Source organism: Tauraco erythrolophus, chromosome 1 (genome assembly GCF_009769465.1).
Source record: "Tauraco erythrolophus isolate bTauEry1 chromosome 1, bTauEry1.pri, whole genome shotgun sequence".
In the NCBI taxonomy this organism is placed as follows: domain Eukaryota; kingdom Metazoa; phylum Chordata; class Aves; order Musophagiformes; family Musophagidae; genus Tauraco; species Tauraco erythrolophus.
The window spans coordinates 46,238,482-46,266,279 of NC_141465.1; the positions used below are offsets into that span (position 1 = coordinate 46,238,482).

Below are 27,798 nucleotides of genomic sequence, written 5' to 3' on the forward strand. Positions count from 1 at the left end.
GCGGGGCGGCGGGAGCGCGCCAGGCGCGCGGCGTCGGGTAACGGCCGCGGGTTGGGGGCGGCGCGGGGCTGCGGCGGGGGGGGGGTCGGTGAGGGCGGGGGAGGGGGGGGTGGTGGCTGGTTTAAACGCGCCGCCAGCGAGTGCGTGTGGGTGGGTGGTGTTACGTACGGCTGTCAGTTACTACTGTGGGAGCAAACGTCGGGGGAATCTGCGCTTCTGCGTGTTTCTGTGGAAAGGAGGTTGTCTTTTGTCGGCGGCGGGGCCCGCGGGTGCTCTCCGCCAGTGCTGCGTGTGCCGCTTACGTAAAATACAGCCGCTGCTTCGGCGGGGCCATCAGGATGGGGACCTAGTTTGGTTCAAAGATACAACCCAAAAAAGGAGATGAGTCCTGTGGTTACGTTTTATGCGTATCTAACAGCATGACAGCGTAGGTGTGTTTGGGGCAGGGAACGGGTGTGATGCAGAAAGGAATATGGGTGTGAAATTGAAGCGAGACATGCCTGTGTGCACTAGAAAGGAGCATAGCTGATTAGGTGTCTGATCAGCCTGAGCGGTAAAATATCCCTCTGTGTATGTTAGTCATTTCTGCTGGCTATCAGCCTGGTAAGATTTCGAATTTCAGCCTTTCTCTTGTTACTGTCTTTCGTAGGGTGTGTGCTCAGTGTTATGGAGACCATATGGATACAAGACCCTACCCCAAGATACAAATGGCTTGAATCTTTTGTATAAAGCAGCTAAAAAGTCCACTAAATGCTTGCTCTTTTCAGAGTTGAGTGTGACATAAATGCTTCAAAAATGGAATTAAAATTCCTGAGGTTCAACAGAGACTGAAGGCCAAATTCACAACTGTCCCCCATGGTAAATTGAATTGACTTCTCCTTCATGGAAACTTATTAAAGGCATTGAGGATATTGCTAGCAATAGGATTTTTTGTATGATCAGAGAAGCAGCTTTCAGTGCAAGTAACCAATTGTGCCAAATACGTGCACATTCATCAACAGTGGCTTTGCCTGCTGGAAAATGTGGTGGTGGTTCTCAGATTTTGCCTGGCTAACTGCTTGGTTAAAAAAAAAAAAAAAAAAACCAAACCAGGTTTGGAGCGCACAATCATGTGATTGAAATGCGATAATGGAAATCTGTACGAAACTGGTATGCCTGGTTTAACAATGCTTGTAACCTCCCACTTTCACAAGTACTGCTATTTCCGTTCTTTCCTGATAGAAGAGTTAGGATCTGAGTTCTGCTGGATATACCTAGAACCAATACATGGCTAGCATTCTTGTTTTGAAGGAAGGAATATAAGACCATGGTAACAATCCTTACAGTACACATAAAAGTGTTGTCAGTGACAAAATGTATTTTATCTTGCAACCCAATATTTTTGCACATTGGTCTGGAAAATAAATTTTCATATCTAATCTTTCATCAGGCCACATGATGTTTTCAATTTTGTATAAAATATCTCACTTCTGGTAAAAGCTATAGGTGCTTGTGACTGAAATGCACAAAGTATAGTGGGAACATGATGCAATACTTGGTTGTAGTTGCTTCGACGTCTAGGCATGTATAATCACTCTTTTATGAAAATGAACTGAAAATACTAGACTCTGTAGTTACTTAGCTGTTTAAATTATGCAATAATGCAGTGCAGTGTAAAATTATGGAAACAGTTTTTGTCACATTTGCAGCAGCCTTTAGAGATGATTTAATCCTCGCCAAGAACCCTGTCAGGAATCTGAAAAAAATACACAAACTGTTGCTCCTATTTTAACAATGAGATTATACATTTAACATATTCTGAGATAGTCTTGTTACTTTGACTCACTATATTTGGGAATAGTTGTAGCATGAAGGAAAAAACAGAGAAGTCTAAAGACTGCAAATGTCTAATGAAAGTAGGTAAAAAGCATTTTCGGGAGTGGTCAAGTATATTATACATATAGGTATAAATTAAATGATGTTTAAAACTATTCTAATGAAATGGTAAGCGGTATATTAATATAACTCAAAAACGTATGTCCAGAATTTTGTTCATTGCAGTAGTCTCATCTAAGCCAGTGGGAACTACTTAGTAACTGACTTTGTACAGATGCCTGAATCAGAGGGTTTAGCCTGAATATCTGTGTAAATTAATACTAACTAAGGTAATGTTGATAGCGCTGGTCATTGTTGAGGGCCCAAATCTAACACTCACATTTTTTATGTAGGAAATTAGAATTGAGGTGCTATTAACATATTTTAATTTTTTCAGTAGAGGCAAACTGTCCAATGTGAAGGGGAAAGAGGTGGGGGGGAGGTTGTGTGTTTAAATGTCGAGGATAAGTCTGTCAAAGCTGTTGGGCTTTTTTTTGTTGTTGTTGACTAGGTTTGAGGTCGCCTTCTGTGGCAGTGTGGAGGAGAGACCTGAAGATCATCTTACGCCTCAGCTTGCCACAGACTGCAAACAACAAAATGACAGTCAGGTAAAACCAAAACAGCCCTGCTGGTTTTTTCCACCCTCACTGACCTCTGAAGGTCAGAAGTCTAAAAAGGGCAGAAGGATGCGTGTAGTTGTGGTTGTGTCATTCCTGTGTATTAATTTTTACTCTAGTTTTTCTTTGCTGAAGCGTGAGACATGAGTGGACACGTGCTCGGTACAGCAGGAGACATAACCTATGAGTAAGGGAGAGAATGTCTTTCCTTTGAGACTTAGGCAGCAGGAACGGTAGCTGCCTTGGCAGAGTCACTATATGTAAAGGTTGGTTGTTTCCCCGTAAGCGCACAAGCAATGGTTTTTTAGACAGTGGCTGGGGAGATGGGACAAATTTACTGCGTGAGTAAGCAGATAAGGTGGAATAGTATGGAGTTTGAAGTATTTTGAGTAGAGAGAGGTCACGCCATTGGGATGAAGAAGTGAATGACAGCAGGCTGATTGTAGTGTGGGAGAAGTAGGCGGTGGGGGAGCAGTAGGAGGGCAGTTGAACAGAGTGGGAATGGCAGTGGGAAGTCTTTTGTGAAGCAGCGCCTGCAATAGCTGGTTCATTGTGTGAAGCTGTGAAAGGTGGGAACGACATTCAGTTTGGGGGTGGCAGCTATAGAGGAGGTATGCTCCTGTTTTATAAACCAAGAATGGGGTGGGGGTGGTAATGAGAGACCGAAAATAGGCAGCAAAGGAGATGGGAATGGCAATAAACAGGGAGAGGATGGCAGCATGTGGCCTGCTATTTAAGGCAGTAAGTGACACAGAAGGTGACGGGAAGTACGTAGCAGGTAGCGAATGGTTTGGGGGCGGCAGTGGCAAACCAAAGGTCCACCTAAGTTTAGTTCACCTCTTACAAAAGTCACAGTTTGCCAGGCAAAGGCAAGAAAGACGGAGAAAGCAAGGAGGTGACATTTGTGCTGAGGCAAAGCCCTGTTCATCCCACGCTGGGCTGCCGATCCCCGTCAGCTGCGTGCGGTTCGTTGCTCAAGGGCAGCTGCGCTGGGCGCGTGTGGCCGGCAGCCCTCACCCGCTGGGCTCCGGTGAGGGTGACCCGGTTCCCACGCCGCCAGGCCAGGCTGCCGGTGGCGAGGAGGGAGCTGGGATCAGCCTGCAGCACCTGCAGCTGACCAGATGTCAGGGGACGAGTTCGACAAGCTCCTCACGGGGGTGGGTTTTAGCGAAACGCCCCCGGGGGGGCTGCCCCCCCCGCCCCGACAAGAGCAGGAGCTGCGGAAGCGTTGAGGAAAGGGGCCGCGGTTTGCAGCGGGAGCCGGCGGGAGGCCGAGGGGTGGGAGACAACAGCACACCCCTGAGCCACCCAAAGTGGATGCTTGTGGATGAGCGTCCTCGCGAGCCAGGCGCAGATGATGCTTGTTGGTGCCGCTTTCCCGAGCTCCGCTTGGCTCCGGTAAGGGGCTTCTCTCCCAGCGGCGCGCCCGATGTTCCCGCAGCTGCTGGCGCGGGCTGGCGGTGGTGGGGCCGTCCCGGCGTCCGGCTGGCACTGCGAGGGACAGGGAGGTGCCGGTGGGAGAGGGCATGGCGCGGGGAGGGGGTTTGCGAGCGGGGCCGGGCCGGGCTGGGCCCCCCCGAGGTGGGGGCGCGGCGGTGGCCGTTCGCCGCCCCGGGCGCGCCCCCCTCCTCCTCCGCCGGGCCCGCAGGTGGTGGCGGAAGTGACGGCCGGCGCGGGGTGCCTGTCGCGGGGGAAGATGGCGCCTGCGGCCGCGCTAGGTAGCGCGGAAGGTAAACAAGTGTGAGCGGCGGGGGGCGGGCGGGAGCGGCAGGGACCCCGGGGGCGAGGCCGGGCCAGGCAGGGCCGGGAGCGCCGGTGCCCAGGCGGCGCGGCGCGGCAGCGCGCGGCGGGGGGCGGCTCCCCACCTCCCCCTGAGCACGGACCGCGGGGAGGAGGGAGCCCAGGATCCCCCCTTCCTCCGCCTCCTCCTCCTCCCAGCTTTGCCTCAGCCATTGCCCCTCTCTTCAGCCCCCCCGGCGCCTCCCTCCGCCGCCGCCTCCGCCGCCCCCGGCTTTATGTTACACAGAGACCCCCCTCTCCGCCGGTCCAGCGGGAGGAGCCGCGTCTTCAGCGCCGCCGCCGCCGAGAGGTAGGTGAAGCCGCCGCCGGCGGCCCCGGGGCCCTCCCGCCTCCGCCTGCCCCGCCGAGGGCGGCCCGGGCCCCCTCCTGGTCTCCAGAGACCCACCGCCGGCCGAGGCAGGCGGGGACGGCGGGCGGGCGGGCAGGCGCCGCGAAAGCCTTGCGCGCCCGCGGGGCGGGGGGTCGCGGGCGGCCTCGGAGGGGCGGCCGTAGCCCCGGGCCGGGCGCCGCGGGCTGCTATGGCTGCACGTCTCTAACTCAGAGCTCGCCCGCCCCTTTCCTCAGGGTACTCGGCCTCAGCTTTCGCTCACGGCGGAGCGGTGCTGAACGCGTCAAGCAGGCAAGCTGAAGTAGGTCATCTGAGTTCCTACCCCGAAAATGGCTATTTCGCGATCAGCGGTATTGGGGGAGAAAAAAGTATCAGTGATCGGAATGAGTAGACTGCCGTGCAGGGTTGGTACTGGAGCTTTGACCTACTTGGTAAATACTTAAATGTCGCTTAAAAGCTTAACGTTCTTGGGGGTTTGATGGTTTGGGTTCCGCCCCCCACCCCCCTCTTCTCTTGAAGAATGGGGAACCATAAAGCCGTTACTGGATAAAAGGGCAGAACTACTGAAGTCTGGCTTCCTGTTGACTTCTTTGTTGAGTATACTTGTCCCTAAGATAATAACCCAGTTCTTTCACTGCCATTGCCCCAGTTCACACTCAGATCCCCCCAGCAAATCACCACGTGCCAGCATCCTTTCTGTCTTTTGCCTTCCAACACCTAACAACGTGTTTAATTTCTACCACATGTCCTATAAACTTTCCCACTGTCACTCATCTCCTTTCACTTTCCTTAATTATACCCCATGGCTGGTTTGGATCTACACATGTGTTGATTTGCCTTTCAGCAAGCAGAGCAGAACAGCAGAACTGTTGAGCTCACACTGGAGACATCGGATCTTTTCCATGTATCTAGCTGCCAATTTGGGGAAAATTTGTAGAAATTTAGAATGTTTGAGATTCCTGTCTTTCTGACAAATGAGGTTGACATTCGTCCAGGAGGTCAAAAGCTGCGTGTCTTGAACAAAAGGCACAGTCTCATTAATCTCATTTTCTCAGAAGATGCTAAAAGTATTAACTAAGTTAGCAATAAATATATAGATAATAACAAAAAGACAATTGTAAGGAGTAGTTCAGCTATCTTAATTTAGATTAAAATTATTTTTACTAATATAGTTTAAATACTACTTGTAGCTTATTACCTTTTTATTATGCTAAAAATTTATGTGACAGAGTCCAAACACTTTGGTATAAAAAAGTAGTATTAGATTTTTGCTACTAAGAAATACTTGCTACTTTTCTGTATGAAATACACCATGATTTTCTTGATAAATATCTTCACAATGAGAAAATCACTCTTTATTAATAATCTTTTCTTATACTTGGAAAATGAATCATTATATTAACCGTGTATGTGTTTGAGCAACATGGTTTAGGGACCCAGACAGTGCAGGGTGAATGGTTGGACTCGATGATCTTGAAAGTCTCTTCCAACCAGATGATTCTATGATTCTATGAATGTTGGCACTCACAATAAGGCAGTCTTGTTCTCTTTGAGAGCAGTGGCAAATCTGTAGTTTTCCACACTACCATCATTTAACTCTTAGGTATTAGTGATACAAGTTTTCCTAGTTAAAGACAATTCTCATTCTTACAGATATATTAAAAATATTTTATACTGGACCCTTGTTGTGGTGTCAGTAAATGTGATTGGAAGACCATTGAGCTGAGCTTACTCTGTATTTGGAAGCATGTTTTTCTGTACAGGCGTGGCGATGCAATAATCTTTTAGTCAAATGGTTTAAACTGTCTTACCGTCTGTGAAGTACAGTTACATCATCCACACAATGAGCTAATACTGTGAGAAACTAATGTATACCTCATTGATGTTAATTCATGAGACATAAGCTGAGTTTAGATTCAGTTAGATGAAGTTAAACTGGTCCAACAGCAACAGCTGATGCATATGTCTGGCAGTCTTAAAATGCTTGTCAAGCATGTGCTTTCATCAGAATCCTTTGAGAATCATCCTAAAGCTTGATTTAAGGGCTGATTTGAGGAGCATATTTTATTCTCTGGTGGCTAGTGTTATAAAATAGGAAGCTTCTGACATAATCGATTAGTATTCATCTAAATTCAATGTATGTGAAAACTGTACTTTTCAACAGTATTTTAAAACAATGTTTTTGATCTTTTGTGTCTGTGCTTGTAATGTTCTGGATCCTTGTGCGTAGAAATACTAAATTGAGTTACAGTATAAGTTTTTAGGAACAGAGAGTAGTATGAGCTGAGAAACCTATCCATTATGAATACATGCATACGAGACCACCAACACCTGCTTGAGTTAGAGCTTTCTCAAAAAGGAAACACAATAAAGCACTCCCTTCTAGTGCTGTAATCTATGAAGATAGCTGAAAACTACTCAGCAGGGTTCTAGCGTGCTTACAGAATGACATATAACCATAATGAATTGAGACACAATCCATACTGACTCTTCATATGTTTGATTATAACTGGTTCTGGTAATGTGTCTAGCGTAACCCTAATGACCTCAGAGACAACTGATGTGTTGCAAATATTGCCACTGTTGTTATGAACTGGTGCAGGTCGCTCAGTGATAGCACCGTGGCTCGGGATTGTTAAGAGGAGCTGTCATGGTCAGAGATGCTCCCCTAAGAAATTCTTCATGCAGTGTGGACGCTTTCCAGGAGTACTCAAGTTTTAATTTCTAGAGTTCTGGCAGTCTGGTTCCTCTGACTGGTAGCGATCAGTAACCTCCTAACTCCTTGGTCCTAAAGTATCCATTTTTTTCCAGAATTCTCATCATGGATTGGATGAAGTCTTTAGCATGAACCTACCGATGTGTTTAAGATAAATTGTTCCCCAAACTTAACATATTAGTTATAAAGGATTTTATAACTAATTTATAAAATTATAAAGGATTTATAACTAATTTAAACACGTACAAACTTGATGTGTTTCTTTGTTTTCTGCATTTGCAATTGTTGCAGCAATGGAAAGTTTCGATATCCGCTGGTTATTGATCTATCTCACTTTTACATCATGCTTTCTGTTGCTGTTAGTGGGGAATTATGATGAAAAATTGTGCTTCCGACAAGGGAGTAAATATTTATATTGTGTAAACACACATTTATATACTCATACACACGTTCTCACACATTGCAGTACACTGCATTCAAAGGCCCAGTTTTTAGTGATGAATATGTGCAGTTGTGTATGTTTTGCTTGTATGTGCAAATGACTCTGTGTACTGTGTTTTCATATGTGTCTATAACATTTGGCTATGGAGAAACGTCCTATTTGTGCAGGAAAGTGTTTATTTTGACGAAATTAGGATCAAAGAATTGTTCTATGCAAATCTATCTTTTCTACACACCTCACTAAATAAAGCATATGTAATGGCTTTAAAATTTGCATTTAAATGCATGCGTTTGGAGGAAAGGAATGGGATAGATGGAACAGATTATAGGATTTTAAGCTCTGTTTTAGTACTTTGTGTAACCAAAATATGGTTCTGTATGTCTGGTGAAATGTTTTCATGTAACTTGAAGGTATGGTGTTTTATTGTGTGAAAATTTGTTGTTCAGCTGTGTTTGCATAGGTGCTTTCTCATAGAATTTCTATGAGATAGGTAGAATGAACAAATACTTCTAAATCTGTAAACAAAGGAACTTGCTAGTTCTGTCTCAGCATCTCAAATGAGTTATTAAGGAACAGCAGTAAAGGAAAACAGAAATCTGCCTTTCAGCTGGTGTGCTAGAGTTGGTTTTGGCAATATTTTCTTAGAACAATACATTTCTATCCCTAGAAACTGCATATAAGCTTACATATTACATAAACACATTTATTTAAAGGGCATTTTTTCAGGAAGTACTGCTTTTGGATAGATTTTTAAATCAAGCAGGGCATGAGCCAAAAGTGGGTATTCCGTAACTTCCTTCTCAGTAGGCTGTGCATTTAGACTCCATTTCTTCTGCTTGTGATTAGGAGCCTCAGACACCCTGAGGAAAGAAGGTTCTCCTTGTTTAGCAAGAAAAAGCAGTCTGGAACAGGGTTTTCAGACTTATGTTACAGCTGCGGAATAAAGATGAGAAATCAGTGTTTGAAGGGCTTTTACAGTCACGGCAGAGTAGACTCTGATGCATTATGTGCTAAAAGGAAGAAACGTCAGGAAAAGCTAATAAGGTTAAGCGTATTTCTCTTTTGGCTTTTCAGCAGAGAGTCTTACTTCCTGTGCTGCATCATACTGATCAGCTCTAGTATGCGCAGAACAATGCAGAACATCAACTTAGATGATTTTCCCCCCCCTTTATTGTTTATGCATTGGAATTTTTTGTTCCAGTTTTCTTACAGACCACTATAGGCTACATGTCTTCCTTAGGATTAAGTGTGTTATTGTGATTTGCATGGGTCAAGAAAATCTAACTCTGAATTTTGCATATTTATTGAAAATATGAAAAAAAAAATCGTTACGTTATTGTCATCTGGGAAATAAGCTGCAACATTTGAATCGTGCATAGAATTATGTCTAAGATTGCAAGTCGGTGTGTGGGAGGAATGGCATAGCTACGCTTTAGAAAAATGACTTCATTTGAGAGTATTTTGTATTGCTTTTTTAATATTTGAACTACCACATTGCTATTTGCTTTTGACTAAGGATATTAGCTATAGAAGATTTTTACCAGTTGATCATAATATACATTTAACTATCTAGTTTCCCAGTCTCTGTGCTGTATTAACCCACTTGTGTATTGGTACTGGCCAATACATTTCCGTGTTGTAAAGAAAAATAGATCTGCTGATGTTGTATATGGCTTTATGCCACAAAAGGGGTATTTACTCTTTTATTTAATTAGGAAGACAAGTAGTCTTGCTTTTCACTCATACAATTCTGAAACTTCTTTAGATGGTGTTATGGAGAAATCTTACTGATTCTATTTCTACTAAATAATCCACTAAATGCTGTCTGATGTTTGGGAGGAAAAATATTTTGCGATTGAAAACTGTAGATTTACTAAATATAAGCAGGGTTGTGAAAAGCAGGATTAAATGACTTAAACCTCCATGTTTTAAAAACATTCTGAAATAATAATTTCAGAGTGTTGATCACTTTGTTACCATTGTAGAGTTTTGCAACTAATTTCTGGTTTTAATACATTTTTACAGAATAGTCAGTTTTAGGGAGATGTGAAAATTATAACCTAAAAGGTGTTCCTTAAATGCAGGGGTGTTTTTTTCAATGTATTTTGGTGATTCCTAATACCTTATTTTTTGATAGATTTAAAATTTGAAATTTTTGTGAGTGTGTGTGTCTTATTGCTATTTAATCAGAATTAAAAGGATCATTGAAAAAAAAAAATCAGTAGATTCTCATGTAAAAGCAACGTGATCACAGAATCACAGATCGATTGAAGTTGGAAGGGACCTTTGGAGGTCACCTGGTCCACCCCCCTGCCTGCTCAGCGAAGCCACCTACAGCCGGTTGCCCAGGGCTCTCTCTGATGCTAGTTTTTGGGGGTTTGTGTATTATGTATTTGTTTTGATCCTTTAAAAGGAACACCGAAGGCTCTCCTCTGGATTTGGTGCGTTTATCCTCTACCGTTTGTCTCTGCTTGTCTTCATCTGCCAAGTTTTCCTTTTTGCTTCTTTGGGGGTGGTAAAAGAGGCCTTTTAAAGCTATCCTGTATAAAAGTTAATTTCTCTCCTTTTGTTTGCAGAGTAGCTATAACATGATTATCTTTCTCACGTTAAGGGGAAAGATCCTAGTATGTGTTTGGAGCTTACTGGTACGATTCTTTCGTCCCTTCTGTGAGATTGCCACCTGCATGAGCCTGTATGATGGGAGATTCCATTGTTTTCAGATTAATACATGTTGCTTCAGTCACCTGGGGAATGGAATGTTACTTCATTTCTGGCTTTTTTTCCGTGAATATATTGTTCTGTTATTCTGTTCATGTCTTGCATTTGCTAATTCCAACCATCCTATCCTGTCTTTTCCGTTGGTCTTGGAATTGAAGCTGAGCTGTATGTCTTAGTTGGTCTCCTAAAGAAATGTAACTTACACAGTTGTACTGTCTGAGCATCCTAGTAACCTTTGAACCTCTTGGCCAATTTCAAGCAAAATAGTTGTTTCAAGTTCCTGTATATTTAATGAAAACGGGTGGTCCATTTAAAGGCCAGTGACCACCGAATCCCTTAAACAGGAAAGACTGAAGTATGAGCTCAGCTATTATTAAACATCAGAGAACTGGGGGTGCGAGGGGGGAGCAGAGGAGTTACAAATGCTCTAGTGAAAGGAAAAAAGCTCATATTAGTGTTTACCTTTTTATTTGATATCAGAAATCCAATTCAAAAGCAAAATCTTGAGAAGTCAGGCTTTATGCTTCCTTCTCAGTTTGCTGCTTCTTTTTGAGGTAGTAAGTGTTAGTAAAGCAATTCTTTCCTTGTCTGCTTTTATGTAAGAATTAGAAACAACTAAGACAAATATTTAATGGTAATTTTTCTTTCTGGTAAGCATGTGTTGTGTTCAGGAATAAGGGACTTGCAGTATGAAGCTCCATAGGAGTTTGCCTTTCCTCTCTGTCTTCAGTGACATTGAGAGGACTGTGCTATCGTGGATATTGGCGAGAAAGTGACTGCATTGTCAGCTTTGTTCTCTTACTGCTGCTCTTACTTCCAGGAATTTGAATTCTGTCTCTGTCATAAGGCCTTAATTTTCATGAACACTCCCAGCCTTAACTCTGTTGTGCATGGAACCTGTCAGCAGGCTTCAACAGTGTGGGAGCGGTGCTAATTCCATGAGGTGTGGCTACAAACACCCACTCACCATTTTAGTTTTTCATAGACAAAGAGTATCTCCAGTTTTGTTTTCCGGGATAGGTGCTGATGAATTAAGGAGGGAAGATGATTGTCTTTTGATGGAGTCTAATAAAACACATTCCAGTTAAAATGGCAGCAGTCGGGATGTGGGAGTAACACGGTAACTGCTCTGAAGTTGTGAAACCTGGGCCAACCTAGAGTCACTTCTGGGTTCATATACTGCTGTAAAGTTCTATTAACTTGACAATTAGCAGCTTGTTAAATGTGTTGATGTTGGTGTTGTTTAGCTTTTCGTGTAGGTTAGCAGTACAAAAACATTATTAACTTTAATTGTTACAGGAAATTCAGAGCTAAATGCACAAAAAACCTGAGTGAATGTTGCAGTATAATTTAAGGTGGGATAAAGTGAAACAATGGTTGAATCAATTCTAGTAGCTGATTAATGCCAGAAGGGGAAGATGTTACTCTTCTTCCCTGTTGCTGCTCATGTGTGATGTCCTGCCCTCTGCATCAGGTCGGTTCTTGTGCCATACCCCACCCTGCAGCGTTGAGTCAGCTCACTGATAAGCGGGAAGCTCTCTGGTTTTGAGATTTTGTGAGTGCTAGTGGGTGGTGGTGTTTGTGTCGTTGAGTGTGTCCCGACCCCCTCCCGCCTTGGTTTAGTTTTCTGTCAGGTTTATGTGTTGAACTGGCTTTCTAGAGCAGTCCAGCGAGCCCCGGGAATGGCTCACAGTAGGCAGCAGGAGCTCCAACCCCAGAACGACAGAGAGGGAGAATGGAGTGTGCTGTTGCCTTTTGGCTAGTGATAAATTGTTGGATTGGTTCAAGCTGTCTTGTGCTACTTCAGCCTGCCTAAACTCAAGGATGTCGAGAAAGATTGTGAGAAATTCCTAGATTTTTAATAGCTTTTTATATAGATTTGTATTGAATATTTATCTTCCTTAACTTTAACAGGGCAGGATCCCACTAGTCTTTAATTTCTTTTTGACTTATTCGCAGTTCGACTATAGCTTGCGTGTAAGTAACACTATGCATCTACAAATGTTCAAATGCTTAATAAGCAATTAAGCTTCACTAAACCCAGTATACAGAATATTATCTGTTGTGACCTAATGTTGTCAGTGCTTCCTATTGCCTTAGTATATTGCACTTCATAAATCTCCTCACCTAATTAATCCCTATAGTAAGAAACAAGAGAGGGGAAAAGGCACTATGTTTTTACAAGAGAAGTGAGACACACAAAATTAAATAGTATCTCTGAAAATGTTCAGCTTCCTAGAAATAACTTTTGAGTAAATTGACGTATTTTTAAAGAGACTAAAATTTGTTTAGGTTATACCTTGTACAAATCTACTGGAGCTTGTTCCCGAAGTCAAGGAAGTTTGACTTCCTTTCTGAAACCTTTGATATTCAAGAGTGGGTGTTTTATTGCTTCCTTGAGATAAATTCTTTAGGAGGATTGGGTGGGAGGGGGGATAGGAAAAAAAACATGGCAACCTTTTTAGCGTTGCATATTCGTTGTCTGACCACTAAGTAGCTTGGAGTGAGGAATCACTTTGGCATAGTTATTCTTGTTCGTTACCTTTTATTTAAAATGAGAATATTTTGGGGGGAGAAGTAATTAAAGTTTGTGGTTTAAGTTGTTTCTTAAGTTGACTTTTCAGCTGAAAAGAAAACAAAAAGGATGGTGAAGATTTACAAGTCTTAATAATATCAATCTCAGTTGGGATTTATCTGGTCAGGAAGAGCTTATGATATGTTATTAGAAATTAAAATTTATTTTTATTTTTATTTATTTATTTTTTCTTCCCCCCAGGTGATTCATGGCAGGGGACGTGGAAGGGTTTAGCTCCTCCATCCATGACACTAGTGTCTCTGCTGGATTCAGAGCACTGTATGAGGAGGGATTGCTTCTTGATGTCACACTTGTCATTGAAGACCACCAATTTCAGGCCCATAAAGCACTGCTTGCCACCCAGAGTGATTACTTCAGGATTATGTTCACAGCTGATATGCGAGAACGAGATCAGGACAAAATCCATTTGAAAGGTCTGACAGCTACAGGCTTCAGTCATGTCCTACAATTCATGTACTATGGAACTATTGAACTGAGTATGAACACTGTTCATGAAATCCTTCAGGCTGCTATGTATGTTCAGCTTATAGAGGTGGTAAAATTTTGCTGCTCTTTTCTCTTAGCTAAAATCTGCTTAGAAAACTGTGCAGAAATTATGAGACTTCTGGATGACTTTGGTGTAAACATCGAAGGAGTGAGGGAAAAATTGGACTCCTTCCTGCTAGAGAATTTTGTGCCGCTCATGTCCAGACCTGACTTCCTTTCCTATCTGAGCTTTGAGAAGCTCATGTCTTACTTGGATAATGATCATCTGAGCAGGTTTCCAGAGATAGAGCTGTATGAAGCTGTTCAGGCCTGGCTGCGCCATGATAGAAGACGCTGGAGGCATACGGACACCATCATTCAGAACATCAGGTTTTGTTTGATGACACCATCCAGTGTTTTTGAGAAGGTTGGTGCATTTGAAAAGCAATAGACAGGATTCATCATTTAGCTAGGGCAGCATGCCATTAAATAGGTAAGATTCCCAGACCTTAAAAAGATAGCATTTATTTTTCTAATAAACCCATAGAAGACAAACATCTAAAAGTACTGTCATCTGATTATTAGACAATAGTATGTACAGTGGCTGGAGAACAGGTAGGTTTACAATATGTGTTTTTAAGTGACTTCATATGGAAAGGAGATTATAAATTAGGTCACTTGTATCAAGTTTTATTTCAATTGTTCTTACTGTCTTCCACAAGTTGCTTCTTGCTTTCCAGAGATTTTGTAGCTGCATACGGTATGTAGGGTATATGTCATGGTAATTGTTATCAATATAATCAAAACATAGTGACTGTGAATTTTACGTGTTTTAAGTACAGATTTTTTATTTACAAATGAAAACTAGCATATGCTGTTAAATCTGCAGGGTGGTGTTGTTGTTGCATCTTCACTGCTTGTGCTGTGACACAGCAGTTTGAAGTAAGCCCTCATCCTGCAAAGTTACACATAAATTCTACACACGGCAGATAATGCAATCAAAAGTTATTGAAGGTATGAAATGTAATTATTTGCTTTAAATATTAGAGGAATCTTTGTAACAGGTGTTCTAAAATGCAACTGATCATTGGTATATATTAAGAGGTTAAAAGAGAACTTGCTTTTTCTACTGTTCTGTTGAAGAACAGGTAAAAATGTTGTTTTCTAGTTCCTGAGAATCTCTGAGTATTTGTCAACAGTAGAGAATTACAAAACCTTGTAAGCAGCTCTCTTCGCAGGCTAGTAACATAAAGATATTCAGGTTCAGAATTACTTAAACTGTGCTGTTTTGTTTTAACAATGTTAATTTTGTGTGATAAGATAAAACTTTAAATTGTGTATTTTTCAACTCTCAGTGAATTAATAGGATTTAAGACCCTGTGTTGGTTTTGGGCTTCTTAGAAATTAATTTCCCATATATTTTTACTTTGGCATCTAGTGAATCTACAGATAAGGTTGTATTGTTCTTGGTGGTTTCGAGGGCTACTGGATCATTTAAGCAGTAATGCTTACACTTATTTGTATTTTAAATTATAAACGCTATTAATTACTTCAGAGACTAGTGAGTTTTTATATTTTGGGTTTTTTTTGTATGTGCGAATCGAGTAGAGGAAGCTTTTTAATAACGCTTTTACTTTATTATCACATCATTTAAGCCCTTCAGTAGGAAAACCAATAGGATTTACAGAGTGTTAAGTTTGATCCAATAGGGTCAGAATTGTGTGAAAGAGTCTGCTTCAACTCTTTGAGTTTTTAGGGTACAAGCTGAAGCATCAAGCTGTCTTCAGTTAAATTTCTCTAAGTGCAAGTGAAAAGTACGTGTTGGTCTTCAGCATTACATTTATATATAACTTCTGGAGCTGGTTTTGGTATCAGTGGCATAAATCCCACGTACATTGCTTCTCATGTTTTATCTTGATAGCTACCAAATGGCCAGATAGGTACAACTTAAGGAGAGGAGTAATTTTCAGCATCCCAGTTTATATACGCACAGGTAGAATCTTTATCTGTGAATGCCCTTTCCATTAATTGTATGTGGAATAGAGAGAAGCAAGTGCAGGTTCTGGTGGGAGACAACTCAGCAGAGGGAAGCATGGCTAAATAAGTGTGTCATTTGTTACTGCAGCTAGGAATGGAGTGCCCTGGCTAGAGAACATTGAGTAATCCAGCATGACAAGTGACACAGGACAACTGCAGTTGGAGCTAACATCAAAATATAGACCATGCTGGCTTTTTTTGGTTTGGTTTGTTTTGGGTTTTTTTTAAATAAAAAGAGCATGTCTGTTAACTGTTCTGGAAGTAACCTGATGAGAACTTTCTTCTGTGTGTAGAAGGTTAGAAGGGGGAAAGTATTGGTAAAACTGCTTTTTTTTTTTTTTGGAGATCCACAAACAGAATTCACCCTAGTCCTGAAGCCAGCACATACTAAACGCCTGTGTGAACGTACCAAATTCAGCCTGAGGTTGACTCTTACGATTCCGCGAACTCTTTATTTGCTATACGCTGGCTGGCTCGTCGTATGTACTCTTATGTAATCTTCCTAATATGCATTTCTAAGATTCCTGTCATTGTAGTGTATAAATAACTTACGTAACGTAACTTTACAAGTCACAGTAAGGATACTTTTGGCCTCTTAAGGCATTCTATTTCTTACATCATTTTTTTTAAAAGATGTACAATCTGATGGCTTGTCCTTTTAAAAAGGGATTGAGGAGCGACTCTGGATTTATACCTTGAGGCTGATGTACATTTGAAGTGAGCCTGTTCACTTACTCTAAACTGTCATGAAAGAACTGCTTCTGAAGTATGAATAGATACTCTTTTTGGTTTTCAGCCCTTAAAATAGATGTAGATGTGTGAGGGAAAATGGAAAGAAAAGTAAGAATTTGGGGAATAGTTAGAAAATCAAGTCAAAGTATATGGTGAGAAGCACAAGTTCCATTTTCCACATTACACTCTCCTTTATTTGAAACATATCCGTGGCTCTGTAAGTCTTGAGGAAGGTTGGAGATAAAAGTTAGAGGGCATTTCTCTTAGATCATTGGGTTCATCTCTGTTATTGTAGGCAACCATCTCATGATTTCCCTTCATATACTGTTTAAGCTCCATTTAGTTTCTGTGTGCTACTTAGAATGAAGTATTGTTTCAGAATGTCTGTCCTTAAAATCAAAAGATGGGGGGTTTTTTACACCCAGTCTGTAGGGTTTGTTATAACTAGCTCATGGTGATTTATAAATTCCCAGCTTATATCAGAAACTTACTGATCACTAAATGCATGATTTTCTGTTTTAGAGGTAAGATGAATAAATAGCATGTTATCTTTGAGTACGTGCTTCCCTGTCCCTAGAAAATAGTAACTTTTGAGAAAATGTCCTTGTAATTTTATGTCATTGTGACTTCACCTTTTATAAATATTTTGAATTTATCTTTTTTTTTTCTCGTTTACTCCATGTCTAGTAATTCATATATGTGTACTTCTACAACTTCGTATGGTGAAGCTTAGAATAAGAAGTGTTTAGTGGATGAGGTTAGTGGGCCCTTCTTATCTTAAGTAGGTGCCACACTTAATATTTTAATGTCTAAATGTTATTGCTGACTTGGATAGATTTGCTGCCAGTATTTATTATGTGCTAAGGATCTCAATTCTGGCATATAGATTGTTGGCTCCACTCTGATTTGAAAGATTAGATTTGAGTTAGTTTCCAGCTTGGTTGTGATAGTTTCTCTTAACAGTTTCTAAAAAGGCACAGCAAAATACTCATTTTAAGGGCATTGTCCTTGCAGCACAGAGGCTATGCCGTCTCCTGTTTATATGGTTAGGCTGAAAAACAATAAGTGATTGATAGCACTTGCAGAATAGCCCTTCAAGGCCCTATACTGGTACTGACCAGTTTTCATACTGGCCATGGAATGTCACTAAGTAGTGCCCCTTGATAGAAAAAGGGAAAGTTAAGCACAACAGCTTGTCCAATGCTCTGTGTGCTGATGTTTGGTTGCAAAGTAATTTTGACTGCTGCTGTTTTAGAAACATATATGTGACTTTTTCTATTTGACTGAATTTTGATTTGGAATACATGTGTTAACATGGTGATAATGTTTGTTGACAGGCTTACAGTTGTGCTTAGAATATGACAAGAGGTTGGTAGGTGTGAAAATAAGTATCCTAGTTAGCAGGATTGATGGATGTCTGGTTTTGATTCAGCATAATCTCTAGTAAAATATTTTTTTTTTTTGCAAGTAGAAGGAAGAATTTGCTCAAGGTTCATCAGGTTAGTGTAGTTTCCATCTGTTCTGGATGTTTTGCAGAAATTTGAATTTGTGAGCGTTCTCTGTAGTTGAGTATGTTGGTAGTTAGGTGCATGTTCCTTCTAGAGGTTCTGCATTTGAATTTAACAGGAGAATAGGTCTGTTGGTAAGCACTTAGATATTTGTTGATCACCTGTTTGTTGCTGCTTACAGGTAATGGCAGAAGCCTGCTTTTGAATGCTGAAAGATTTCGTTCAGCATGTTTTGGGTGTCAGACACAAATTCCCACAAAAGGCTTGCTGAAGGCCATGGCCTTTAATCTACTAAAACTAAAATATATGCACAACTCACAGTTGTATTTTTATACCTAACCACCTAAATTTTAATGCTTCTCTCTTTTCATTATACACACAAGTAATTAAAAGTATTCTGAAATTATTCAGAAGTGTTGGTGTTTGGAGGGTTTCTCTTACTATGGACTGAATAGGACTTTCAAATAATTATGGAAGATTTCACACAGTGTGTGAATGTGAAAGTGGGCAAACTGACCTACATTTGCTTTGTCTTCATTTGCATCAAACAAGCAGTCTGTACTTTCAGATATAGACGAATCCTAACATTCGTCTTAGACTATCCTTTGAGCCTCAGGAGAGGTGCTGCTCCAGTATGGCCTGAGGTTGTTCTGATGGAAGGTGGAAGGCTAGAAACACAGATATTTTTCCTCAACAGCAAGGTCTAGGAAGCCTCCAGCTACCTTTTCTTAACAGAATTTAGGTAGTCTGTCAGTCTGTTTTGTTTTGTGGTTCATTTTTTTTTTTCTGAATAGTGTGAGAATTCCTAGTGCTTATACATTTTCATGATCATCTCTTCAAGACTGTGTTTGTAGATAGCTTCCCCATGAACTTCAGTCTGAAAGAGTTGTTTATAACTGGTAGTTGGATTTGCTTCTTGACGTCTTTCTGGTTTAAGGTAAGAGATTGAGGCTTTGCTTTGATGTTAGTGTCTTTGTTAAGAAAAGCAGTAGTAAACTACTAATAGATTGCTTCCCTGGTCTTGAGATTCTCTTTCTGGAATTAGAGATATTCCTTGTTTCCTTTTGCATACCCTAGTGGGGTGAGATTTAGGCTATGTGAAGGAGTAGAGTGGTGAGGATATATGAGGCTTATTTTAATTCCAGATTCTGGCTGACATTTAAATTTCTGGATCTAAAGACAGAGTTGTAAATGTTGAGGGGAAAAGAAAAAAAAAAAAATGTTTTCCATCTCTGCCAGGTTTTGCTGGCATGCTTCATGTTGTCAACATGTTGATCCTGTTGTCTTCTGTAATCATCCAAGAAAACTTGAAATACATATAGGTGGAACAAAAATCGTTTATCTTTTTGTTTAATTAAAAAAATGATAGCTCCAGTTTGGGAATTTGTGAAATAGTTGTGCTCTTTTAGAATTTCAAAGTTACTTTTAAGGATAAAATAACCTATCCACAATTCTTTGTTATTTTAACTTCCTGTTTATTTTTTTGTAACCTTTAAGGCTTTCTTTATTTTACCATTTTTCTGTGCTGTGGTTCTCCCTGCTGCCCCTCCCCCAGCATATTTTCTGGAATTTATGTTCAATCTTTTCAGTCAGGCAAGGTATATGGTTTATTCTAACAAATTCCGTATGAGCAAATCTCCTGTGTTTATATGATATATTCTTTATTTGCACTAAGAAAATAGATCTGTTATTCCCCAGAAGAGTTGGGCTTACTATGGGTGTTTTGTAAGCACTATACCTGGGTAAACCTTTTTACTCCATCATCTTCCTGGTAAAAATGGTAGAAATAAGTTGGATATTGCCCCGAGAATATATGTGATCTTTATGCAACCATCCTCTTCTTCCAAGCAAAGATAAGTTGAACTTTTCAAAATAAAGTGGTTAAAGTAAAAGTATAAATAAAACCATCAGATCACTGTAACTCTTGAGCTATACAGTGCTTTGCAATGGTAGGTCAGTATTCAGCTTTTTTTGAAAATCCAGTGTGTAGGACAATCTCAAAATCTGTGTGAATCATGTCCAATAATTACAGTTCAAAATATTTTTTTAAAAAAGTTTGTCTGACAGCAGAATGTCTTAATTACTATCCAGGGAAGAGAAATTATTAACAGAAAGCTAACAAAATTTAAATAGTACGTGTTTATGCAACAAGCAGCTACTTTATTCACAAGATACAAAGAACATTCATTTCCAAAATGCTTTTCATATACATGAAAAGTGGCCTGATGTTTTTTTCAGAGCATAGCTTCTCTTTTTGGAGCTGGTTGGAACTATGGCATTTGGAGTGTTTGAAAGCAATCCAGTTTTATGTGAACTTAGGATCAAACCCGATAGAGGATTTGTGGATTTGGCAATATCTAGCAGGTTTTTATTTGTTTTAGAAGTGTAATGTGGAATGCTGTGTTGGACCAGACTGTACAGGACAAGTGAAGCCCCTTTGGAGAGAACCACATGGTGACCTGAGGGCTGACTGAAGCTAGACTTAATAAAACGTTCAAGGCAGAGATGTGTTTTGATGTTGTCTCAGGACCAGTCTCAGGAACTTAAATTGGCTTAGATAGTAGGAGGGGTCCTGGAAAGGTAAAATCTTACAATCTCCCCCCTCACCTCCTAACTCCAATAAAACTGAGCAGAGATAGCTCTTTTCAAATTGAGGTGGCACCAAGAACGAGCACTTCACTACTCTCTGGTAATTCAAAGGTTGTAACTCTTACCTGGGAGGTGGAAGTTCAAATCTACCTCCACAATTTAACAAACAAATGCACAACCAAAGGATTATAGGTTGAGATGTTTTCCTCTTGTGTTAAAGGCGTTTTTTAACATGTGGAGACTCAACAGAGGGGAAACCGTAAGATAATCATCATGACAAATGGTTAGTGTCATCACTTGTTTTGAAGGAGGGGGTTTGGGTACCTTCTTTGCCACCTCACCTCAATTAAATAGTGCTGTGAGCAGAGCCTAGCATTTGGGAATACCATTGGGCATGGTTGTGAGAATTCAGCAGAAATTAGACCAGGGTAGAACTTGGTAAACACAGATGGGTGTGTAGAATGTTTTTCAAAATAAGGAAAACTGCATTTTTTAATTTAGATGCTTCATGGATTAAACAAGATGAGCAAAGGCTTTTTTGGGGGAGAAGGAAGAATGATTTTTAGACTTGGGGATTTCAGTTGTGCCTAATTCCAGCTTAAATTCTGCATGTGAATATTCTGCTGAAAATGTTAGTCACTTCTGTTAATCACTGAATTGCCTTCTGGATTTTGGATAACAGTACATTAGCTTAACTCTCTGTGCATGAATGCAATTGCTGTCAAGATTGCCTGAATGAAACTAAGTAAAATAATCTAATGACACATAGTCATTTAGGTTTTTCTGGATTGTTTCTCGTGATCAGAATTTTAATATCTTTTAAATGTATTCATAGGTAAAAACATCAGAGTTTTATCGATACTCCCGGCAGCTGCGACATGAGGTTGACCAAGCCATGAATTACTTTCATAGCGTTCACCAACAGCCTTTGATGGAAATGAAATCGAACAAAATTCGTTCTGCCAAACCCCAGACTGCAGTATTTAGAGGAATGATAGGACACAGTATGGTAAACAGTAAAATTCTTCTCTTGCACAAACCAAGGGTCTGGTGGGAACTAGAAGGTCCTCAAGTACCTTTACGACCAGACTGCCTTGCCATTGTGAATAACTTTGTGTTCCTATTAGGTGGGGAAGAACTGGGGCCAGATGGTGAGTTTCATGCTTCATCCAAAGTGTTTAGATATGACCCAAGACAGAACACTTGGTTACGAATGGCAGACATGTCTGTTCCACGTTCTGAATTTGCTGTTGGAGTTATTGGGAGATATGTTTATGCAGTGGCTGGGAGAACCAGGGATGAAACGTTTTACTCAACTGAACGGTATGATATTACTGAAGATAAATGGGAATTTGTGGATCCCTATCCAGTCAATAAATATGGACATGAAGGGACTGTGCTTGGTAACAAGTTGTATATCACTGGTGGAATTACATCATCTTCAACTTCTAAGCAAGTGTGTGTGTTTGATCCCAGTAAAGAAGGGACAGTAGAGCAGCGAACAAGGAGAACTCAAGTGGTCACTAACTGTTGGGAGAACAAATGCAAAATGAATTACGCCAGATGCTTTCACAAAATGATTTCTCATAATGGTAAGCTTTATGTCTTTGGTGGTGTCTGTGTGATCCTGAGGGCCTCCTTTGAATCTCAAGGATGTCCTTCTACAGAAGTTTATGACCCAGATACTGATCAATGGACTATACTGGCTTCTATGCCAATTGGTAGGAGTGGTCATGGTGTAGCTGTTCTGGACAAACAGATAATGGTTCTTGGAGGCCTTTGTTACAATGGTCATTACAGTGATTCAATACTCACCTTTGATCCAGAGGAAAACAAATGGAAAGAAGATGAATATCCAAGGATGCCGTGCAAGCTGGATGGCTTACAAGTCTGCAGCTTGCACTTTCCTGAATATGTTTTGGAGCATGTTAGACGTTGCAGCTAAACCAGAATGAATAACTCAATGAAATACAAAAAGCTATACCTTATTTGTCAAAAAATACAAACCATTGAATTCCTTCAGAGACATTACCTTGTGTATGAGAACAACTGCTAAATGCTGAAGAGAAGCAGGATGTACAGGGAGAGTACTTAACAAGTTTATTAGAAAAGCCAATAGTTGGTCTGATATTGTGAAAACTTTGTTTTTTAAAACAAACATAATTGTAAGTAGGGGAAAGAAAAATATATTTTTGAGTGTGGTTATTTTTTTGGTAACATTTTATGTCCATAATACTTTCTTCTCTGTTTTTGGTTTTGTTTGTTTGTTGTGTTGTTTGTTTTTTTTTAAATGGCCATTAAACCACTATGATTCTGAAATCAGTTGGGTTTTTACAAAATATTTGTGGAAGGATGAAAGACTTTATTTTCATTTTTTATTGAGCATCAAAATAAAACTTGTCATCTGTACTAGGGTACAGCCAGGTTTAAAAGAACAAAACTCAACCATTTCTGTATTTTGTCTTTTGGATGCTTTTCCCATTAATTGCAAAGTATTCTCAAATCTGCTAGGTGTTTTTGTTTTCCCTTATATAAGTTGAAGAATAATCTTAACCCCTTTGCATGACCGTTTTCCTGGTTTTGTATAGTAGTACCAGTAAGTCTGCCAAAATGCAAATTACACATTTTCTACTAAATTGAAAATGAAACATTTTTATATTCAAAACACTATTTCTATGCCGCCTTCTATTGTCTGCATTGTGTTTGTTGGTGAGTAAAAAAATATACACACACACATGCATACACTGTAAAGACTATATATGAGTAAATCTTTTTATGTGCAGTTATGATACTATATTTTAATTAGTGCACAGATTCAGCCATATCTGTTGAATTTAAGGTATAGTACTATCCTTTAATGAGCTAAATAATTCAAAGTTCTTGAGTAACTGGAGGCCTCGTTTGGTATCAAAGTATCTTATCTTTAGTATATACTGATTGATTCAGTAACTTTAAACTCTTTATATTGATGCTACATAATGAACTGTTGATAATTTGTTATTTATAAATTATTTTTTAAAAAGTAAACACATCTTACCTGAATTTGTTTTATGTTTGAATGTGCTGCCCAGTTGTTGTCTTTGTGAAAATGGAAAATGTCAATAAGTAAATGCTCAGCACTGCTTTGACTCACAGTTATTTTCGGAACTCGATGAACTACAGTTCAGTGGTAGTAATATTTTTTAATTATTAAATTAATTAAGTGGTATAATATTTTTTAATTATTATTTTAATTATCAACTGCTATGAACTACTGTGTTTTGAAAATGTGGAGTTAGGTGGTTGGATGGTTGGTGACAGGTATGTTTATTTTCCTACATAACTATAGCTACTGACCTCAGAGTGCCTGAATTGAGATGTGTGGTCCAAGAGGGCTTTGAATAACTCCATTGTGTTAACTTGCAGATATTACTGACAGTAGATTGGTAAGAATTATCTGCCAAGACATAAATAATAACAGTAATTACATACTGGTTTTCTTTAATGATGTGAAATTAGCCACTTCTAGAATCTACAGGAGAGATTTGGAGAAGTTGGAGCAAAATGCTGAAACACACACCTGCATATTTTGTAAAATCTTATGCTGCTGTGTTTCACTTTAAGCAATTGACTTGACTTCTTATGCAGCAATGCAAAACCACTTTGTTCAGCATCTTCCAGTCAGAAATCACTGTAGAAAGGAATGTACAGTACTCAGGGAGTTCAAAAGAACGCGCTTAAAAAGGGACCAAAATCACCCTAAATTTCCTATGTTAAAAATAACACCTACTTGCCTAAACTAAGTTTGAAATAATTGATAGAAGTTAAAATGACCTGTAAAACTCCTCATACTTGTATTTCGATATTTTTGTAGTAATTACATTCTGGGTTGAGATGTGAGGATTTGGAGCTGTATGGCAGGTTGCAAGTGGGTTTTTTTTAATTAGAAATTATTTATTGATAGAGTATTTTCTTTCCATACGTTTTAACAGAAAGAGAGAACGTATGCCATCACAGCAGTAGTCATAGTTACTTACACCAATAGTGACTGGACCAAATACTGATATTCAGCCTTCTGATGCAGGCTAGTTTGCATTTAAATTTAAGTCTTTTTTTTTTTTTAATCAAAATTGAGTTTACTGAATTAGAAAAATGTAATTTACTTTCTTAATAGCTTAACTTAAAGCCAGCGTGGCTTACACTAAAACCTCAGTTTCACTGTGAGACTTGTGTGTACATTACCCTGCATGGTGCAGAGATAAACTGACTCCAGTCGGTGCTGGCTGTGTGCAAGTAAAAAGATTCTGCCGCACATAGTTCATGGAATATTGCGGCACAGAAAAAACAGCTCTTAAAAATCGTTTTTATTCTTTTTGTCACTAATTCATTTCTCAGTAAGTTTATGGGGCAGCAAAAACTGCTCTTGCTTGAATTGGTTTTCATGGGCCTGTTACGTATGGTATGGAGTGCTTCACTTCTGTCTAGGGCCAGTCTGAGTAATGGATGTGGGTTTGGATATCTGGTTTTCCATGATTCAGATGTAAAGAGACATGGCCAAGATGTTATTAAAAACAACGATAAGGATGGGGGTGCCTCAAGTTACATTTTTGAGTCTGCATTTAAGCACCTTCTGAAGCTTTGTGTGCCAGGCAGCTGCCGCCAGAGTCATTGGTGAGTATTGGCACTTGAAACGTGAAGAGCCGGATCGTATTTAGGTGTTTGGTGTTTAAATTCTTGTTGTTCTTCAGGCGCCCAGCTCTGAAAGATCTTGTTCACAATTGTAATAGTAATTATTCTGTGAAATTCTAACTTGAGCTGTTGGTTTCAGCTTCCCTGAAGTTGTGTCTCCGTTGAGAAGCGGCCTGTATGTAAACTTTTGAGCATTAGGAATGATTGGAATTTGCTTGGGTTTAGAACATGTGGGGGTATTCGAGGATGTTTTGTTAGTTTACATTTCTACCGTGCTTTTATTGTTTCAAACATGAAATATAAAATTAGCTTACATTCTCTTTTCCCTTGCAGTGGAACTTTTGAGGTAGTTATTTTTGTTACTTTATGTATCAGAGGCATATTTTCTTTTTTTTTTTTAATTGAAAGTTTCTGCTTGTGTTTGCTTTTACTATTCAGCTCCAGATAATTTAAGTGTTTAAATAAAAACAAAACTAAGCTGGCTGATAAGAATTGCCTGTTGCTATGAAATTTTGAGCGTTATGATCAGATTAATAGGAGTTTTAAAAACATTTAAATGCCTCTTGTTTGTCAGGGAAAAGGTAAGTTACGATCTTTGATTAGTAAGTTGGGGGGAGGCTTGTTTCATCTATTCCCGCCTCACCTGTAATGGAATACCAGCAAATCTGATCTCGCTCCCATATTTAGAATTTAACACATGACCTGCTTTTAAACAGCAAGTGTACTTGCCTTTTCTTAAAAAGGTCGATATAGCGAGTTACAGTCTAGGTTGTTGGGTTTTTTTTTTTTTAACAGTTATAACATGCTGCGATATCTGTTTTTAGGGGACAGATATTTTTTTGAAAATACTGCATAAGGAAAAAATAGCTCATTTTTCACCACAAAGTGTTGGTAGTGGTTTTGTAGTGGGAGGTCCTAGGTGGCAGAAAAAACCTTTTGAAATTTTGTTCCCCGCTGATTTGGCTGGAGGAAGGCAGTACTTGATTTTACGAAGGCTCTGCTATTTCAGAACGCACTGCCAGCAAGAGGGGCTAGTGGCAGCATATGAGCTACCTGGCAACCTGCTTTTATGTTACTTTCTTTTGAAAAGTGTGGATGCCCTACTTTCTGCAGTGTGATAGCAGACCTGTTATAACTAGCTCTAAAGTTTTGTGATTTTAATATTTCTCTGGTTTCTGAGATTTGCCACCATTTTTTCTTGAGGACCTCCTGCGTTACAAACCCAAGTGCTGCATTTTTTCCTGCTGATAGTGGGATAGCTATTTGCATGAGGGATGAAGCTTCACTTGACACTTAGGAAGCAAAAGTTAAAATTCAGCAGGTACAAATTCAAATTGGTTTAAAAAGAAAAACTTTGCCTAACTCATTATGTCCATTCTTTTGCAAAAAGAGGATGAGCATTACGGGGAGATGCTAATGGCTCTTTAAAAATAAAATTCAAGGTTTTGTCAGCATTTATACGGCAAAGTCTTTTTAGAAATAGTCACATTTGTAGAGATATTTTGCCTTTTCAATATATTTTTTTCCTTAAAAACAAAAAAGTAGTGAATTGGGCCCCTGGTTCTTTTAACACTTCAAATTTGTACTTCACATATGTGAACAGTCCAATATAAAGGAAACAGAAAACTGAAAGGTACTTAAAACATAAAAGTGCAAATCTTTTTAAACCTGTTCTTAAGTGTTTATAGGGTTGGAGGCATCAAAGAAAACATCTATCCTGCTCTGCTTCCAGTAACAAAAACATAGCTGGTGAAGTTACTTGAATAAGCTTGGTCCATCGTATGTGGCAGGGCTCACTGAAGGAGAGTGGAAAAGAATATAACTGGAAAGCACGTGTAATCTAGTTAAAACAAAGCTTGCCGGTGTCCTGTAGCTAACGTTTTGAGATTTTAATGTTTGTAAAACAATCTGAAGCTGCTTAAAAATAAATACTAATGACTGCTTTTGCATCTTTATTTTTGAAAGTTGGTGAGCAACTTCAAAATTTCCATTTGTTTGGGTAAACTTCATAAAACATAGTTGTATGTGTCAGGTGGCAGAAAAACTGACTTGTTTTGAGCACGGCTTTCTTGGATTTCCCTCTACTATTTTTTTTCACTTCCCAAATTTCAATTAATGTTTATAGTATTTTAAAAATAACTTTCAAAAATCAATTTCAAATACCTTTGGATTAATATTAAGTTGGTAGCTAGGGGAAAACCAGTTCTATTTGCAGATGGTGGTTTTTATTTATGGCTCTGGTAGAAAACCTTATTGTAAGTCTAGAAAATACAGTGTTAATGTAGGACTGTAAAGTTAGCTATACTTAAGGGGCTTTTGTTACCTCAGTAGGACCCACCTAACTTTTGTGTCAGGTCTGGGAGCAGGTGAAGGGAAGAGTGAGCTACGTTTTTATTTTAAATATTTTTCCCTATATATTGTTATTTTTTTAGATCTTTTAAAAAATAAATTATTATATGCTGGAGATTGCAGTTCCACTATAGTATCTCACTTGACTCCAGCGTACAATATCAGATTGTTTGTATTGAAAAGAATGTATTTGATAAATATTTGATAAGTTAACAGGAAGAGTTATTTTCAAACTGCGCTGTGTTTATGTCTAGCAATTGGAAATACTTTTCCTATAGAAAATTAAAAATATATATATATATGACCTCATGTATGTTTGGATTACTGTCTAATGACTACCCCAGGGCTGCTATAAACTTCTCTGAATAATTTAAGAATT

General features: G+C 39.6%; 1 protein-coding gene across 6 annotated transcripts; it reads left to right on the forward strand.

Annotated features, from left to right (window-relative positions):
* Nucleotides 1–8: 8 nt before the first annotated feature.
* On the forward strand, nt 9–23,571 carry KLHL15 (kelch like family member 15). Of its 6 annotated transcripts, none has more exons than XM_086618742.1 (4): nt 10–37; nt 2,366–2,462; nt 13,252–13,963; nt 21,238–23,571. In XM_086618742.1, exons 3-4 carry the CDS (start codon nt 13,259–13,261, stop codon nt 22,345–22,347), a joined length of 1,815 nt encoding a protein of 604 aa, XP_086474868.1. In that variant the 5' UTR covers nt 10–37; nt 2,366–2,462; nt 13,252–13,258; the 3' UTR covers nt 22,348–23,571. The 6 variants fall into 6 exon arrangements, with proteins under 6 accessions (XP_086474891.1, XP_086474868.1, XP_086474860.1 ...); XM_086618734.1 differs by lacking the exon at nt 10–37 and adding an exon at nt 819–858; XM_086618752.1 differs by lacking the exons at nt 10–37; nt 2,366–2,462 and adding exons at nt 4,462–4,560; nt 4,836–5,030.
* Nucleotides 23,572–27,798: the final 4,227 nt, after the last annotated feature.